The sequence below is a fragment of the Geotrypetes seraphini genome, chromosome 8, assembly GCF_902459505.1.
Source record: "Geotrypetes seraphini chromosome 8, aGeoSer1.1, whole genome shotgun sequence".
Lineage (NCBI taxonomy): Eukaryota > Metazoa > Chordata > Amphibia > Gymnophiona > Dermophiidae > Geotrypetes > Geotrypetes seraphini.
The window spans coordinates 89,191,312-89,210,025 of record NC_047091.1 but is presented as its reverse complement, the minus strand read 5'-3'; the positions used below and the strand labels follow the sequence as shown (position 1 = coordinate 89,210,025).

The 18,714-nt window shown below is 45.0% G+C and overlaps 1 protein-coding gene across 9 annotated transcripts in view; it reads right to left on the bottom strand.

The window, feature by feature from the left end:
* The window catches only part of KANK3 (KN motif and ankyrin repeat domains 3), a 149,765-nt gene that overhangs the window by 4,273 nt on the left and 126,778 nt on the right, over window positions 1-18,714 (bottom strand). For 8 of the 9 annotated variants that reach the window (XM_033954736.1, XM_033954734.1, XM_033954741.1 and 5 more), the window contains 4 exons: window positions 17,702-17,789; window positions 14,345-14,564; window positions 8,977-9,119; window positions 8,202-8,402 (listed from right to left, as the gene is read on the bottom strand). In XM_033954736.1, the coding sequence (XP_033810627.1) occupies window positions 8,202-8,402; window positions 8,977-9,119; window positions 14,345-14,564; window positions 17,702-17,789 (652 nt within the window). The remainder of the gene's footprint in view (window positions 1-8,201; window positions 8,403-8,976; window positions 9,120-14,344; window positions 14,565-17,701; window positions 17,790-18,714) is intronic. The other variant, XM_033954742.1, reaches the window with a different exon arrangement.

Sequence of the window (18,714 nt, the reverse complement as noted above, 5' to 3'; positions counted from 1 at the left end):
ATAATACCCTTCTCCAATCTATGAGCATCGGAGCAGCGCAAAGCATTCAGCACAACAGCTGGTGCTAAAAACCTCTTGTGCGGTTTTGTAAAAGTGTGTGTGTGTGTGGTAGGGGGGTTAAGATCTGAGAAAGTGTAAGACAGAAAGGGTGGGAAGGAAGGAGAAATTGATAGGCACAAATAAGATCCTCAATAAAACAAATGGTCTGATGAGTCTCAGTGATATACGAGATGATCCTCAATCATACAAATGGCATGATGAGTCTTGAAGAGGTGTCTCATAGGTAGTCATGAGTAAATGGATTTAAGAAAAGATAAGCCTAGAAGATCATGACTAAGGTGACCATATGTCCCGTTTTCAACGGGACCGTCCTGTTATTGGACCGACCATCCCGTTGTCCCTACCCACCGCTTCGGGACACCAAAGCGATGCACGAGGACAACAGGACCGGCAATTGCTTTCCCCCCCTGCTGCGCTGATTCAAACCCCCAGTCTGCCGCAACTGCTTCTTGCCGCCCAGAAGCCTTCTTCTCAACGTCAATTCTGATGTTAGAGAGGAAGTTCTGGGCCAGCCAGGCAGCGATTAGCTGGCCCGGAACTTCCTCTCCGATGTCAGAATTGATGTCGGGAAGAAGGCTTCTGGGCAGCAAGAAGCAGCGGCGGCAGACTGGGGGTATGAATCAGCACGGCAGAGAGGAAAGGAGGGAGGCTGGCAGGCAGCGTCGGCAGATCGGGGGGGGTTGAATCAGGTGCTGGAGGGAGGGAAGGAGGTAGGCAGGCAGGCTGACTTTGGGGGAGGGGGTGGGACAAAGGCTGGAAGGCAGTGAGGAGGACATAGGAAGGAGGCACTGAGGGCACTAAGGATTTAGGAAGGGGCACTAAGGACATGGGAAGGAGGCACTGGGGGCACTAAGGATTTAGGAAGGGGCACTAAGGACATGGGAAGGAGGCACTGGGGGCACTAAGGATATAGGCAGGGGCACTAAGGACATAGGAAGGAAGAAGGGAGGGAATAGATAGGGACAATTGTTGGGCCTGAGTGCAGAAAGAAAGAAAGGAAGGATGCACAGTCAGAAGGAAACACAACCAGAGACTCATGAAATCACTAGACAGCAAAGGTAGGAAAAATGATTTTATTTTCAATTTAGTGATCAAAATGTGTCAGTTTTTAGAATTTATACCTGCTGTCTATATTTTGCACTATATTTGTCTATTTTTCTATAGTTACTGAGGTGACATTGCATATTTTAAAGTCATCTGCCTTGACATCTTTGAAACCCCCCCCAAATATAAATGATAATTAACATTTTCTCTGTGTATAGTGTGTTTTGTGGAGTTTTTAAAATTTTATGGTTACCATTATGAATTAATAAGATATTATGTGTACATGAAAAAATGAATGGAAGAAATTGGGGGTGGGATTGGGGTGGGGCTAGGGTGGGATTGGGGGCGGGACTGACAATTAATAGATGTCCCATTTTGAAGAAAAAAATAAATGGTCACATTAATCATGACAGAACTTGGTAGTCTGGAAGAGGCTCTTAATGATAGATATGAGACAATGAGCTTGGGAGAGGCTCCTTAGAAAATAAATCACATGATGAGTCTGAGAGGCAGACATTGGCAAATGAGTTTGAGAGAGAATCCTCAGTGATAGTCATAGAAACATAGAAAAATGAAGGCAGATAAAGACCGTATGTTCTATCTAGTCTGCTTATCCATGCCATCTACTATCTTTTCCTCACCCTTAGAGATCCAATGTACTTATCCAAAGCTTTGAATTCAGATATATTTTTGTCTCCACCACCTCCACTGGGAAATCATTCTACACCTTCACCACCCTTTCTGTGAAAAAAAGTATTTTCTGAGTTTACGTTTAGTCTATCTGTTTTGAGATTAGGAGCCTAGAACAAGCTTAGTGATACAAGCAGCATGATATATATGGGAGAGGTGTCTCACAAGTAGACATGCGAGAGTGGGGTTGGGAGAAAGTCCTTTATGGGATTATAAACGTGGTGATAGACACAGGATGATGAACCTGTAAGAGCCTCCTTGAGAAGCATGTCAGAGGTAGACTTTGGTGAATTGAGTTTGAGAGAGGATCCTCAGTGATAGTCATGAGATTAGGAGTCTAAAACAAGCTCTTCTGTGATAGATACAGGATGACAGGCCTGGAAGAGCTTGCTCAGTAGTAGACATGGGTGACTGAGCTTGGGAGAGGATCCTCAATGGCAATTATGGATTAAGAGCTTAAGTTATGGGCAGGGAATTCTGAGCTTGAGAGAGGCTTGTAATGATAGATATAATGAGTCAGGAAGAGGTTCCTCAGTAGTAGGAATGGCACTGGAGAACAATCTCAAGAGGTAGAAATAGGTGAACTAGTTTGAGATACAATTCTTGGTGATAATCATGTGATTTTGAGCCTGAGGAGCCTCTTCAGTGCTAGAAACGGCATGATGAGCTTGGATAGATTTCTGTTAAGAGGTATATATGAGTAACTGAAATTGGGAGGGGATCCTTAGTGCAAGTCATGAGATTATATTTAATGCATATCACACAGTAATGTTTAGAGCGAACAAATGGGATAATCTGATTAGAAAAAAAGTGGAGAAAAAAGACTCAGATATGACTGCAGCCTCCCATTACCAAAGTAATATAAGGGCAGGGGCAAAAAATACCATCATTCTTCAGAAAAAAACTCCATGAAACACAGTACAACCAGCCACAGATATAAACCCCACTCTTCAAGCAGAAATTGACAAAAAACCAGGGGAAAAAAAATAGAAGCTTATCTTGACCGTTGTATCAGACGCTCCTCATTCTCATTCAAACGTCCACTTTGGGAAGGTGCAGTCATATCTGAGTCTTTTTTCTCCACTTTTTTTCTAACCAGAGCACCAGTTCCAGATTATTCCATTTGTTCGCTCTAAACATTACTGTGTGATATATCTAATACAGGACTCCTCTTTTTGGTGGTTTTAAAAAAATTCTATTTAATGTTTAATAGTTTGATTAATTGCTTTTATTTTTTTAGTCAAGAGTGTCCGAAGATCTAAAGGTGAAAAAACAGTGTGACATGGTGGTGGCTGATGCCAGAAGGATGCTGGACTGTATAAAGAGAGGCGTAGCCAGTAGAAGGAAGAAGGTATTAATGCCCCTGTACAGGTCATTGGTGAGGCCCCACTTTGAATATTATGTTCAGTTTTGGAGACCGTATCTGGCAAAGGATGTAAGAAGACTTGAAGCGGTCCAGGGGAGGGAGATGAAAATGATAGGAGGTTTGCGCCAGAAGATGTATGAGGAGAGACAGGAAGCCCTGAATATGTATGCCCTAGAAAAAAAGGAGGGACAGGGGAGAATTGATTCAGACGTTCAAATACTTGAAAGGTATTAATGTAGAACAAAATCTTTTCCAGAGAAAAAAAAAAGGTAAAACCAGAGGACATAATTTGAGGTTGAGGGGTGGTAAATTCAAGAGCAATGTTAGGAAATTCTACTTTATGGAGAGAATGATGGATGCCTGGAATGCGCTTCTGAGAGAGGTGGTGGAGAGGAAATCAGTGACGGAGTTCAAAGAAGCATGGGATGAACACAGAGGATCTAGAATCAGAAAATAATAGTAAATATTGAAGAACTAAGGCCAGTACTGGGCAGACTTGCACGGTCTGTGTCTGTATATGGCCATTTGGGGGAGGATGGGCTGGGGAGGGCTTCAATGGCTGGGAGGGTGTAGATGGACTGGAGTGAGTTTTGACGGCGACTTCAGCAGTTAGAATCTAAGAAAGGTACTGGGCAGAGCTTTGGATTCTTGCCCAGAAATAGCTAAGAAGAAAATTATTTAAAAAAAATTTAAATTGAATCAGGTTGGGCAGACTGGATGGACCATTCGGGTCTTTATCTGTCGTCATCTACTATGTTACTATGTTTATTTATTGAAACTTTTGCATAGAGAAATACAGAAAAAACATAAACTGAGCATCATAAGTTATACATAATAAGTATATATGTAAGAATACAATAATGAATAAAATGTCAAGAAGGTATAACAATGATGATAACAGTGTAATAACAGTAGAACTCACACTAAATTCAACACCAAATTGATTAATTGCTTTTTGAAGCAAACAGAAAAGCAGTGTACTTAGCAGCGACAGGACAAAATACAGGTAACATTTAAATTATAAATCAATAACAGGGCAAGATTCAGCACACTCATAGAGACTACTTCCAGTACAAAGTACATAAGAATTGCCATACCCAAATCTCCCAGGGACAGACCAAAGGTCCATCAAGCCCAGTATCCACAATAAACACAGAGAAGAGGCAACCTACCAACTCTTGCCATAATTAGTACAATTTGAGGGGGGGGGGAGCAAAAGGAAGTAGTTAGCTAGCAGACCCCCTTCCCACACACTCACAGCATCAACCAAACAGCCAAGAATTCTCAAGCTGGAATGTTTGAGATAAAAGCCAGATCTTCAATTCTACTTTGAATTTTGAATAGAAGGATTGTCACCAAGTTGAAGAGATAGCTGAAGGAAGATAATAGAGGTCTAGGGGACACTCCATGAAGTTAAATAGTAGCACATTTAAAACAGGAGAAAATACTTTTTCACTCAACATATACTTAAGCTTTGGAACTCACTGCCAGAACAAGTAGCAAAAGCAGTTAATGTGGCTGGGTTTAAAAAAGGTTTGGAGAAATTCCTGAAGGAAATGTCCATACACCATTATTAAGGTAAACCCAGGGAAAGCTATGTCTTATCCATGAGGTTAAGTGGTATGGAATCTTGCTGCTTATGGGGACTCTGCAAATTACTTGGGACCTGGATTGTTCACTTATGGAAGCAGGATACTGGGTTAGATGGATTCTTGGGGCAACTCTTATGTTCTTATGTCTATTCCAAACTGTATGGCCAACAAAAAAACCCCAACAGTTTGGTTGGTGCTCATTTTAAATTAAATTTTTAGACATTTTTGTGTGTGTCTGTTTCACCTATTTGTTCTTTGCACATGTATTGTATTCGTGTTAGAACTTTGTTAAGCAGCAAAGAAACAGTGAAGGTGGCCTGCTCAAAGGAACCAAAGGCGCAGTAACCAAATGCATATGTTTCGTGAGGGCTAAGAACTTCTAACTTTCTAGTGGTCCCTTGGGGGCATAGGAAGAGGAAAGGCCAGTAAAAAAAAGAAGGTGATATTGTACAATTCTGGAGACTGCACCTTCAAAAAGATATAAACAGGATGGAGTTGGTCCAGACAATGGTTACTAAAATGGTCAGTGGTGATCATGAAGAATATTGGGACAAATTTAAGGGTTTCAATATGTACGCTTAGAAGAAAGGCAAGAGAAGAGAGATATGATGGAGCAGGGCTTCCCAAACTATGGGCGGGGTCTCAAAACCTGCGTATGGTGTCATGACCTGAACGGGCTGTCCACAGAAATGCCATCAGCCCATGTTTCTAGGGGTTGCATGCTTAATATAGCCACAATAATGGAGTCACAGCCACAGAAAGTTTGATAAGCATGTGATAGAGACATTTAAATACCTCTGTGGCATAAATGTGCAAGAAACAAGTCTCTTTCAACTGAAAAGAAGCTCTGGAACGAAGGGGCATAGGACGTAGGTGAAAGGGACGGTGACCCGTCAAAAGCATGCAGGACTTTAGCGTGCCTACAATCCTGCGGCGACATTTGCAAGCAGGACAAATGCACGCTGCGCTTCCGCTATTCCCATTAGCGCTTTGAGGGGTGTGTGTGTGTGTGGGAACCCCCAACTACACTTAGAAGTGTTCACGCTGCCGTGGGGGGGGGAGCATCCCGCTACACTGAAAACTCCTGCTCTTCAGCAGTTTTCAGTTTCCCCCCCCCCACACCCCCATGGCAGCGCAAACACTTTAAAGTGTAGTGGGGATTGCCCCCCTCACCCCCTCAGAGCGCTAACAGGAATGGCGGAAATGGCAGCTCACATTTGTCCTGTGCGTAAATGTCACTGCAGGATTGTCGGCATGTAGTTACGGTACTGAAAGGGACAGACTCAGGAATAATCTAAGGAAATATTTCTTTATGGAAAGGATGGCAGACGCATGGAATGCCTTCCTAGTGGATATGGGGGAAACAAAGATTGTATCTGAGTTCAAGAGAGCATGGGACAAGGACAGATGATCTTTGAGGGAAAGTAGAGATTAGTCGCTGATATAGATAAGCAGACTGGATAGGCCCTATGGTCTTTATTTGCCATCATTTTCTCTGTGAGATGAATGATAATGGGAGACAGGAGAGTCAGAAGATTGTCTTGTACAGCCCTTAGGGAGCCTTTTGATCTTGGAATAAGATTCTGGGTAGTGCAACCATGATGTTGTGATACTTAGCAGAAAAATGACTTACATTAGCAAAAAATGAAAAGTGTATACACTTCCCCCTCCTTATGCGCAGTTTCGATGTACGCAGTTTCGATTATCTGCGTTTTTTTCCCCAGGCCTCCCCCTGAGAATTGCTCGTTGGCATCGAAAAAAAAACGGCCCCAGGACTTGGAGGGAGGCAATTAGAGGCGGCAGGGGGTGGGGTGTGATCGGAGGCGGAGGGAGGCAATCAGAGGCGGCGGGTGTGTGTGTGTGTGTGTGTGTGCGATCAGAGCATGGACCTTACCTGGTGGTCTAGCGGTGATGTGGGGCAGGAGCGATCTGCCTACACTCCTGCCCCGTGCAGAGCCGTGCTTGAGTTCCCGTGGTCTCACAAGACTACAACAGGGAGTTCCTGTTGTAGTCTCGTGAGATCACGGGAAATCAGCAGCATGGCTCTGCACAGGGCAGGAGTGTAGGAAGATCGCTCCTGCCCTGCATCACCGCTAGACCACCAGGTAAGGTCCGGAGGTGGGTCAGAGCCGGCTAAAGGTTATTCGCGATTTTTCCCTATTCGCGAGCCGGCTCTGCCCCTAACCCCCGCGAATAGGGAGGGAGAAGTGTAATTTATTTCATGCTATTACTTATTGTGAACAAGAAAGATAATTTGTTGCATTTTTGATTCATTTCTCCTTTTTTCCGATTTTTGGACTTTTTATGATTGGTTTCCTACATTCATTTTAACAAAATTTTTTAATGCGTGTTAAACATTATGCATGTTAATTTGTAGGTTAACATCTGTTAACATTTAAGTAATTTATTTATTTAAAAATACTTAGAACCTACACAATCCAAATTGTTTTTGGTGGTGTACATTTAAAGCAGGGGTAGGGAACTCCGGTCCTCGAGAGCCATATTCCAGTCGGGTTTTCAGGATTTTCCCAATGAATATGCATGAGATCTATTTGCATGGACTGCTTTCAATGCATATTCATTGGGGAAATTCTGAAAATCCGACTGGAATACGGCTCTCGAGGACCAAAGTTCCCTACCCCTGATTTAAAGCATTCATAATAAAAGTTTAAACAAAAGTAACTAAACAATAAAAATGAACAAAAATAACAAAAAATTTAGCGCAGACTAGACTTTTTAAGGCATCTGACAAACCAAATGCACATCCCTCTTATTCACTTAATGCACAAGCACTTTAAGGGGTCCTTTTACTAAATGGCAGTAAGTGCCAGCATGCACTTACCGCATGTTAAAAAGGCTTACGGCAGGATACGGACAGGTGTCCTGCAGTAAAATGGATAATTTGTATGCACACCGGCGCTAAAAATATTTTTATTTTTCTTGAAAGGGGGCATGTTTGGGGGCTGGAGAGTAGGCATGACAGCGCTAGTCAGTTAGCACATGAGGCATCGCCACACGCTAATTGATTAGCGCAGGGGCTCTTACCGCCTACAAAATAGATGGTGGTAGGGGCTCACGCAGTTAAGTTTTTTAATGGCTGCGTGCTGATAGCAAAGGGGTCCTTTTACTAAGGCGTGCAAGCTGTTTTAGTGCGGGCTAAATATGAGCACGCGATAAATGCTAACGTGTCCGTAAAATATAATGGATGCGTTAGCGTTTAGCGCATGCTAAAATGGCTAACGCGCCTTAGTCAAAGGACCCCCAAATTAGCTCATGGCCATAAATTCAGGAAGTGGGAAAAACAGCCATTTTCTGGCCTCGGCAAAAGTGGCCTTAGTGCAAGGGAATGATTCATGTAAGGTCCTTGCCAAGGCCACTTTTGCTGCAGCTTTAGTAAAAGAGCCCCTAAGAGAGGTGCAATGGAACAAACCATAAAAACAAAAGCTTACGTTGTCCGTGATGGAAACATCACAACCAGGCTGCGCCAACAGGAGCTTCACTGTCTCCAAGCGCCCATGCTCACTGGCGCACATGAGCGCTGTGGAACCTTCGTCATCCTGGACGTTCACACTGGCTCCACATATGAGTAACGCTTGCACCATCTCTTGCCGCCCATGACTCACCGCCAGCATGAGGGCCGTCTGGCCAGCCTGAAACCAGTACCAGAGAAATCAAAGCACCTATATGGGCCACCTATACAGCACCCATGCCTTCTGCTATAGAGGCCACCCACCCACAAAGGGGTCGGATGCCACTGGGGCTGCACACCCCAGGCCAGAAGTTGGACGGGGGATGCCTAGGGTCAGCTTTTACAATCTCCCACATGCCCAAAAGCATGAGACAGTTGCTGCAGTGCTCAAATAAGGAATGTTTGGTTCTATGCTCATGCAACACCTGCAGTCAGCTGCTACATATGCCAGATAGGGGATACAGGGGGCTAGATGCTCTGAGGGTCACCTATGCAACACCCAGGGCCAGTTGCTAAAGAGCCTCAAGTCCTTTTTTTGGATATGGTTTATAGTTTATTAATCTTGTTATACTGCTCGTTCATTATACTGGTCCAAGCGGTTTACAAAAATACAATTTAAATAATTAAAAATAAAAAGATAGAGATACTGCATCCACCAGCTTTTTCTGTCTCAAGCTCTGGGTGCTATTGATACTGTCCCCACCCACACTCTTCAGGCCACCCGGGCTCAGGTTCAGGGTGTCAGAGGCACTAACCTGACTGGCTTTAGCATTGACATTCCCCAGGCTGAAGAGCCTCCGTACAACTTGCATGTCTTCGTTTTTCTCCACGGTGGCCAGAGCAGTTAGCATGATGGCCGTATACCCTGCTTTGTTCTGACGGTCAACATTACAAACTTCTGCCAAGAACAAGGGCAAATAGTTCTCTTTAGACATCAGTTTTAGGTACATCGGTATATTGAGGGGTGACAAAGAGAGACAAGAGGTTGGAAAGCTGCACACTTTTTCCCCCTGAAAAATTCCCATCTAATTCCCACCATTGAAAAAGACTCCATAACGTACTTCCTGTTGAATCACTAATCACACAAAAACATAGAAAAACAGAGGCAGATAAAGACCATATAGCCTATCTATGCCCATCCAGCCATCTATTATTCCTTCCTCTCCCTTGGAGATCCTATGTACTTATCCCAAGCTTTCTTCAATTCAGATTGTTTTCAACTCCACCATCTCCTATCATATCTACCCTTTTCTGCCTTTCTTCCAAAGTATACATATTGAGATCTTTACATATGCTTTATGGCAAAGACCACTGATCATTTTAGTAGCTGAACCTCTGGACTGACTCCATCTTGTTTATATCTTTTTGAATGTTCAGTTTCCAAAATTGTACACAGTATTCTACAAGAGGTCTCATCAGTCTCATACAGAGGTATTATCACCTCCTTGTTCCTGCTGGTCATTCCTCTCCCTATGCAACCAAGCATCCTTCTAGCTTTTCCACTACAGAGCTGCATGGAAATGGGGGCAATGGAAATCCTGCAGAGTCGGGATGGGAATGGTTAATTCAGGACTCCTGTGGGTGTAATACCTTCCTGTAGGACCAGCTGCACTCGCTCTCTTCAGGCTGCCAGCAGTGTTCCTTCGTACAGGTGGCCAGTGGCTAACCTGGAGGTCTTCCCTCTGACATGTTTTGCATCAGAGGGAAGCCTTCCTTCTGACATAAACACGTCGGAGGGAAGGGTTCTGGGTTAGCCGCTGGCTGTGTGTAGGAAGGAATGCTGCCACGGCCTGAAGAGAGTGCGGCTGAACCTGGAGGAAGGTAGTACACCCATGGAAGCCATGTGGGAGGAGAGGGAAAAAGATGCTGTATGGGCTGGCATGTGTGGGAAGCATAGGTGTCTGAACGAGGGGGTGTGTGTGTGGGAGGAGGGCTCTAAAAATTGGGAGTCTGAGGTCAGAAGAGTCAGTTATGGCTCGCTCGATTCTCCCATCTACATCCTCCCCAGCCGCTGTAATTTTAAATCTTCATACTGCCGGCAGCAGCAATAAGGTAAGCTTGCTGCTGTCAGCCTGTCCAGGAACCCTTCATTCTGCAGTGTACCGCCTATGAGAGAAGAGGTCACTGCAGAATGAAGCTTTCTGGGGCAGGCCGATGGCAGCAGGCTCACCTCATTGCCGTTGCTGGCTGCCTGAAGAATTAAAATTACAGCAGACGGGAAGGAGGTAGGTGGGGGAGTTGGGAGCTGGAGAGACAGGTTGTGCCACTGGATCCCTTTGGGGGTTGGAAAGAATATATGCTACACAGGCTAGGGGTGGGAGGGTTGGAAAGACAGAGAATGACAGATGCTGCGTGGGCTAGGGATGGGGTTTTTAGAAGGACAGATACTGCTTAGGTTGGGGGAGTTAGGAAGGGAGGGAAAGAGAGATGTTGAATGGGTGGTGTGATGTGAAGGGAGGGAGAGATGCAACTGGTGGGGGAGGGAAGAGAAAGGAAGAATTGTTGGATATAGGTGCGTGGAGTGGGAGGGAAAGAGGGATGTGTATTTGGGGAAAGGAAGAAAGAGGGAGAATTGTTGAACATGATAGTGATGGAGAGGAGGGATGGAGAAATATTGAATGTTGTGGAGAGGGAACGGTGGGATAGATGGAAAGGGATGCAAGAAGGAGGAATGTTGAACATAGGTGGAGGGAAGGGAAGAAGAGATGCAGCATGGTGTTGGAGAGGGTTGATAGAAGGAGAAATATTGGGAATGGGTTTGGTGGGGAGGAGGGACAAAATATGCTGTACAGGGGCCAGGGGACGAGAGAGAGAGAAATGTTGCACTTGGCTGTAGAGAGGGTGAGCGAGATGCACCCTGAATCCCCCTCTCTCTCTCCTTTCCCATTCTCTTTGCAGCAAGGGAGGGAATGAGATGGTGAACAGTGAGAGAGAGAGACAGGGAGACATGTGGTGGAGAGAGGATGAAATGCATAAGACAGGAAAGCAGAAAAAAGAGAAACTTGAAACAACTTGTTGGAAAAATAAATCTCCAGACAATAAAGGTAAAAAAGGAATTTATTGACTGAAATACGTTAGCTTTGGGAAATGTATATAGCAGATGTCTTTGTATTCTGTTTACCAGAAAAGGAAATGCATTTCTGGTTTTATTTCTTCAGTGCTGAAGTACTTTCTGATCCTTGCTGTAGCTGGTGGGGATTCCCAGGTAGAGAATGACATGGGGACAAATTTTTCCCTGTCCCTGCAGGTTTTGTTGCTGTCCCTGTCCCATTCCTGTAAGCTCTGCCTTAACTGCACAGGCCTTGAATACTTATGATTTTAAAGTGTTTGAGGCTTGTGCAGATGAGGACTGAGCTTGCAGGAATGGGGCAGGGACAGGAAAAAGAACTTGCCAGGACGGGACGGGAAAATGAGCTCTTTTGGGGATGGGGAAAAATTTGTCCCCGTGTCATTCTCTATTTCCAAGCACTGCCAGCTGAGAACCTCCTCCAAAGGTGGCCAGAACACCCTTCTACCAAGTGTAGCAGCATCCTTGAGCTACTGAAGTGCCAACATCTGTGACTTAGGGACGCTGCTGCTACTGCTTGCCAAGCTTGATAAAAATAATTTTTGGCCACCTTCAGAGGAGGTCTTAAGCTGACATAGCTTGGGGTCCTCATCAGCTGGAATATTTATATTTTTACATTAGAGGCTCTGACAGAGACCCATTTACAAAGTATGTATTCTTCCCATTAATATTTCCAAATTAATAACATGTCTTTGCTTATTTGTAAATGGGTCTCTGCCAGAGCCTCTAATTCAGTAGCATAATTAAATGAAATAACTACTTTATGGGGATGGGTGGAGACAGATTTGATTCCAGTAGGGACACGTTTGATTTCTGTCCCTGCGTAACTCTTTATTTTCTACCTGTTTGGCCATCTTAAAGAACATCACATACGATCATACCCAAGTTCTCCTTCTCTTTCGTGCACAACAGTTCTTCATCCCCTAAAATGTACCTCTCCTTCAAAATTTTGCAGCCCAAAGGCATGACCCTGCATTTCTTAGCATTAAATATTAATTGCCAGAATTTGGACCATTCTTCAAGCTTTGCTAGAAACCCCCTCATGTTATCCACACAACCAGGGTGTCTAACCTATTGCAGAGATATCAAACATCTCCCTAGGTTGACTTGCTAAGAGTTAAGTGCCTCATTTACTGCTGACTAATTGAGAGAGATCCCATATCTCTCCCTCTGCTACGTCTATGAATATGGATTCCACACTTCTCTACATGCTGAATTACCAAGAGAGATCCTGTGCCTCTCCTCCTGCTGTGTCATTATTCATACAGATCCTACACCTCCCCTCATGTTGAATCACAAAGAGAACAAATACCTTAATTCCTGCTGAGTAACTGCGAGAGATCCCACACCTCTCCTGCTGAACCACTTATTCCTGGAGATCCACCATTCCTCCAATACTGAGGCCTAGATTCACTAACCTCACAGATCTGATCCATGAGATGGCCGGGCACCCGATTCACAACATGTCAGCATTCAAACTAGGCCGGTCAGAGGCACGCCCCAAACCGACCACACGGATCGCTGAAGAGCGATCCTGACGCATGCGCAGACCATCTTCTTTGCCTGTAGATGGTCTGCGCATGCTCTCCGTGCAAGGAAGACCTGGAATTTTTACTTTTTTCGAGTCCGTGGTTTGAACCCACGGGTTTAAAGCGGGGCTTCACTGCGGTGTGTTCTGGAACTTAACAGAACATGCCATAGTGCAGCCCTGCTTTAAACCCATGGGTTAAAACCATGGAGTTGGGGCGGCAAGCAGGAGAGTTGGACCAGACTGGATGGCAAAAAGTTCCTTGCAGCGAAGGGTACTGTGATTTCACAACACGGGCACTAGAAACCAACGAGAAAGGCATTAGCAGAAGACAAAATAACCAATCCACAAAGGGAGAGGGATGATTTCACACTGCTTCTTTCATGGCAGTCAGCCCCCCCCCCCCTCTTCCTGCCTGCTGCATTTTAACTCACTCCAGAAAATCAGTTAGAATAAGCACAAAATAATGACAGCATTTTTGAGAGGCTCTTTCCATGACAAGTGACACATCATTTTGGGGACCAGAGAGCAGGGTGGCTAGCAGGAGAGCCAGGGCAGAGAGCGGAGCAGCAAGCAGGAGAGTCGGGGCAGAGAGCAGGGTTTTTGCACAAGCGACTGTTCCTCAGCAATCGTTTGTTTTTGGATCGGCCAGCCCAGTCGGTGTGCCTGAAAATGTTTAGTGAATCGCTGCCGGCTACATTTGCATGTGCGGATCAGATTGAATCGGAGGTTGATCAGCACCAAGGTTAGTGAATCGGGTCGGAGGAAAATTGGGTCGGGCCATGCTTGCAGACATGATCGATGGGCTTAGTGAATCTAGCCCTAAGTTCTAAAAAGTTAACACACCTTGCTTCCTGCTGAGTCACTGAGATAGATCCTAGATCTTTCCTTCTGCTGAGTTATTATTTATAGAGATCCCACCCTTCTCTATTTAGTTGCTGATAACTTTTGTAAACCGCATAGAACTTCACGGTACTGCGGTATATAAACTGTTATTATAACTTTCACACCTCTCCTGTTGAGCTACTTATGATAGAGATCCCACATCTCACTTGCTGCTGAGTCAGTAATAATAGAGATCTTATACCTCAATCCCTGCTGGTCACTATTGAGAAGGATTCCACATCTAACATTCTGTTGAATAACTGAGCAAAATCCCATATCCTCTCCCTTTGCTGAGGCACTATAGATATCCCACACCTTACTCCCTGTTGAGTCACTATGAGAACACATGCTTGGCTTCCAGTTGAGTTACTTATGACAGAACATACACTTTCCTCTGCTGAATGACTAATGAGAGAAAGCCTCTATTTTACCACCCAATCAATGCTGTTTCTCTGGTTTTAATGTGCAGATAGGTTCTGATTCCATTGTAAATGAATACTGATGAAGGGAGAAAGTGGTGAGGGGAAACAAATAATAGAGAAGGAATGTAATATGGTTACAGACATGGGGTAGAGCGAGGGATTGTGCAAATGCTTCTGACTCTGTTTGACCTATTAGACTTTAAAAGATTTTGATGTCTCACCAGTGTCCAGCAGCAGCTTCACAATCTGGAAGTTGGAGTGGGAGACACTGTAGTGGAGGGCAGTGTTACCATTGGCATCTGCCAGGTTGATTATATAAGCCAGTAAGCCAGGCGAGATCTCAGCAAAGGCCATGAGGTAATCAGACACTGTGCCAGGATGGGACGATTTCTGGCTGGACACACGGAACCACTCTTGCTGGATGATGTGCGCACTGGAGACCTGGAGAGACAGTAGGGCAGCCATTCCTGGCAATGTACAAGCAGGATGTCTAGCATGGGACTCTATCACTATCAGGGAAAAGCTGTCTCACACAGGACTCTCTTGTCTCTCAGGAGAAGGATGTATACTATAGAACTGTGGTCTCAAACTCGTGGCCCACAAGGTACTATTCCTTCAGTATGTTTATCATAATCACAAAAGTATAATAAAACAGTTTCTTGATCATATGTCTCTTTAGCTATAAATTACAATATTATTATTAAGACTTAGCCAAAAGGAAATATTTATAAACTATAAAGAGTTTTATCTCATGCACAATTATCATTTCTTTAATAAGACATTAACTATTTTTTCTGAGGCCCTCCAAGTACCTAAAAATCCAAAATGTGGCCCTGCAAAGGGTTTGAGTTTGAGACCACTGCTATAGAACCTATACAGATGATACTCAGGGCCAATAGCATAGCGAGGGTAGGAGACACCTGGAGTGTTGGTGCCTCTGCGCCTTCCTCTCCGCCCCCCTGCTCCTTCTGCACCCCACAAGCCACACTTGCACCCTCCCAGTACCTCTTTAAATCTTCGCCAGTGCGAGCAGCTTCCCCAGCCCTGAGACCCGGAAGTGATTTTAGAGGGAGCCAGGTCAAAGCGAGCAGCAAGCCAGAGTAGTTGCACACCCTGGTGAAGATTTAAAGGTGTATGGGGAGGGGGCAAGGGAAGGGAGTGTGTGAGCGTGGCATGGGGGGGGGGGCAGAGAGGTGCTGTGACCCCACCAAGATGGCACCCAGGGCGGTCTGTCAACCTACAATCGTAATTGGCTTGTAAGTTGCTCACAGCCATGGGCTTAGGGTTACTTGACATGTCCGGCTGGCTTTTCAAAACCCGGCACTTTGTGTACTCCCTGCCCGACAAGAGTAGGCAGTGGGAGGCGGGCTTGGGGTGGGTTAGGGTAGGGATGGGTAGAACTAGGCGGGCCTGAGGGCAGGGCTAGGGGGGGTCAGGATTTTCCAAAAGGAAAATCTGGTAATCCTATATGGGCTGAACTAACTGCAGATATTCAATACCAGGGAATGTCTGGCTTCCAAAGCGACAAAACAAAAAGAAGAGTTCCAACCTAAACTGCAGTAAAGAAACAACCAAGAGCAAACAAGACAAAACTGCAGATCTGTACAAGACGCAGGCAAAATTTATTTGTGACAAAAAAATATATATATAAAAAATTTTTTTTAAAACCCTTTACCAATCAGGGGACCCGACACGGTCCGTGTTTCGGACAAACCTTCGTCAGGGGTCCATGGATAAAATAGAGGGAAAAACAAAAAGTCACAAAAAAACTGTATAGTGATAGCAAAGTATGGACGGCGTCAAGATCCGTCACTGTAATTAATTGATGGCTAATTACAGTGACGGATCTTGACGCCGTCCATACTTTGCTATCACTATACAGTTTTTTTGTGACTTTTTGTTTTTCCCTCTATTTTATCCATGGACCCCTGACGAAGGTTTGTCCGAAACACGGACCGTGTCGGGTCCCCTGATTGGTAAAGGGTTTTAAAAAAATTTTTTTATATATATATTTATTCTACAATGTCTGGCTTCCAGCATTGAATATCCAGGTATGATTCTGTGGTCACCCAAAAGTTAACTGGCCACGAGCCTATATTTTAAAAAATGCCTAGTTAACTTGGCAGATAAAGTTAGGACCGCTTTTTTCTGTCCTAACTTTATCTGCCTACTTAGCTGGTTAGTGGACTGAATATTGCCACTAACCAGCTAAGTCATGGCTCCTCCTAAACTCTGCCCCCGGACCGCCCTTATCCCAGCCAATTAGGGAATTTGCCAGCTAGTGGAAGTATTTAGTGGCACTTCCCAGTAATATTGGTGGACAGTCAGCTCAATGGGGTTTAACTGGACAGGAGTCTCCTGCTTAGGGTTACTATATAGCTGCAGAGAAAAAAGGAAGGATTGAGACATTTGGGTTTTACTTCCACTGAAAGTAATGGAAGTAAAACCTGGATGTCTCAATCCATCCTCCTTTTTCTGGAGCCATATGGTAACCCTACTCCTGCCCGGTTAAACCCTTTGAATATTTACCTAACCCTTAGTTTTTCTTTACATTTGACACTTTGATAGGTGGAATATAAATGAATTAACTATAACAATAACCATGCTTTGTAATGTCCATGAAATTATTCAGATCTAACATGATTTTTTACCAAGGATTGTCATTTCCTATCGAACAAGGTTGTCCAAGAAACCCAGTTCTCAAGCAGTTTTTCATGTTAGTCCTCAGGACATACTCAGCCAATTGGGGTTTTCAGAATATCCCCACTGAATTCAATGGGGATTCCTGAGAACTCTGACAGGCTGGGTGTGTTCCAGCGATCAGGTTGAAAATCTCTGAAGGGCTGCAAATGGGTATGGCTTTCAGGCTATCTTTAATGAACGTGCATAAAATAGATTTGCCTTTAATTGAGGCAGCATGCATTCACATTTATATCATGCACATTTATTAGATAGCCTGAAAACCCAGCCAGTAAGCAGTCCTGGCCAGTGGTGTAGTAAAGTGTGTATGTGTGTGTGTGTGGGGGGGCACCCCGGGCAACGTCTTGGTGAGGACACAGGCACCCGTCCTTCTCTCTGCTCCCCCTGCTCCTTCCCCACCCCCCACTGCCATGCTTGCACGCTTCTTCCCTTCCCCTGTACCTCTATAACATTCCTGGCGTGAACAGCAACTCCCAACCTGCTGTTGCGGTAGCGTTGGCGCTTCCTCTGACATCACTTCCTGGACCCACACCTAGGAAGTGACATCAGAGGAAGAGCCGACACTGGCGTGACAGCAGGTTGGGGGTTGCTCCTCATGCCAGGAACATTACAGAGGTACATGGGAAGGGAAGCGGCACATGCACGGCGAGAGTGGATGGGAAAGGAGTGTGTGAGGGGCAGAGAAGAGGGAAGGAGGGGCTCTACCGCCCCGGACACCTCTCACCCTTGCTACACCACTGGCCCTTGCCTTAAGGACAAGAGTTGAGCATGCCTGCTACAGGGGCATGTTAGGATTTTCTGTAATGAACTACTTTGGTCTTGTTGTGATTTTCTGTGGGTGGTTATCCTAGTCTGACAGCACATGCCTTGTTACTTACAGCCTCTGTGTTCTTCTGGGAGGCAGGGTTGTGCAAGTGGTCCTTCATGCTTAAACATGCCTCCTTTATCTTCATGTTAAGTTGAAACCTAGAAGAGAATGACTTCCTGAGTGACAAGAACCCAGCCAGACACCAGAAATATGCTACCGTGTGCGGTGCACTCAGTTTCTCCATGATCAATTGGATCTTTTCCTCTGTTTTAACACATGAAGCCCAACCAGCACAACTGTCCACAGCCTAGAACCCAGCTATCTAAGGGTCCAGGAGGTACAAGGATTTTGATCTATTGAGCAATCTACCAGGATCACTTAAGAAGCTCAGTTTTCACTGGGTTGAGTTAAGAGGAAGGAAGGAGCAGATTCTATCCTATTTTTAACTCAACATTTAACAAAGAGCAGCAGTAGGAAAGTGAATGTAGGAAGAGATGCTGCAACATGGCTCAGTCATCTTAATGTTTTTGCTCCAGCTGCCAGGCTAAATAAAGAATAACTGCAGGGAAAGAGCTTTGAAGGGAGATGAGACAGTACTTGGTGGTGGTGGTGGGAGGGGAGAAGAATGCGGTGAAAGGGAAAGTTGGTGAATCAGGGACAAGGAGGTACCTGTGTTCCATGGAGTCAGGGACATCAATTCAAAATCAGGGATGTCTGTAACCTTTGGGGAGCACAGGGAGGGGAAAGAGAGGTGCTTACCAAGCAGCAGCAGCAATGGATGGGGCACAATTTTGTGTGGTGTGCCATTTCTCTTGTAGGGTTACCAGATGTCTGGGAAAACTCAGACATGTCCTCTTTTTAGAGGACAGTTTGTCCGGGTTTTGGAAAGCCTCGATGAGCTCTGATTGCATCTGGAGGGCATCTGAGCATGCGTAGAGGATGTCACACATATCTGCCCATGCTCCAGGCCCTCTAGGCATGACCAGAGCTTGTTGGGGAAGAAGAGAGGAGGTTTGTGAGGGCTTGATTGGAGGCTGAACTGGGAGGGGCTGGGGCAGAACAGGGTGGAGCTGAAGGTGGGAC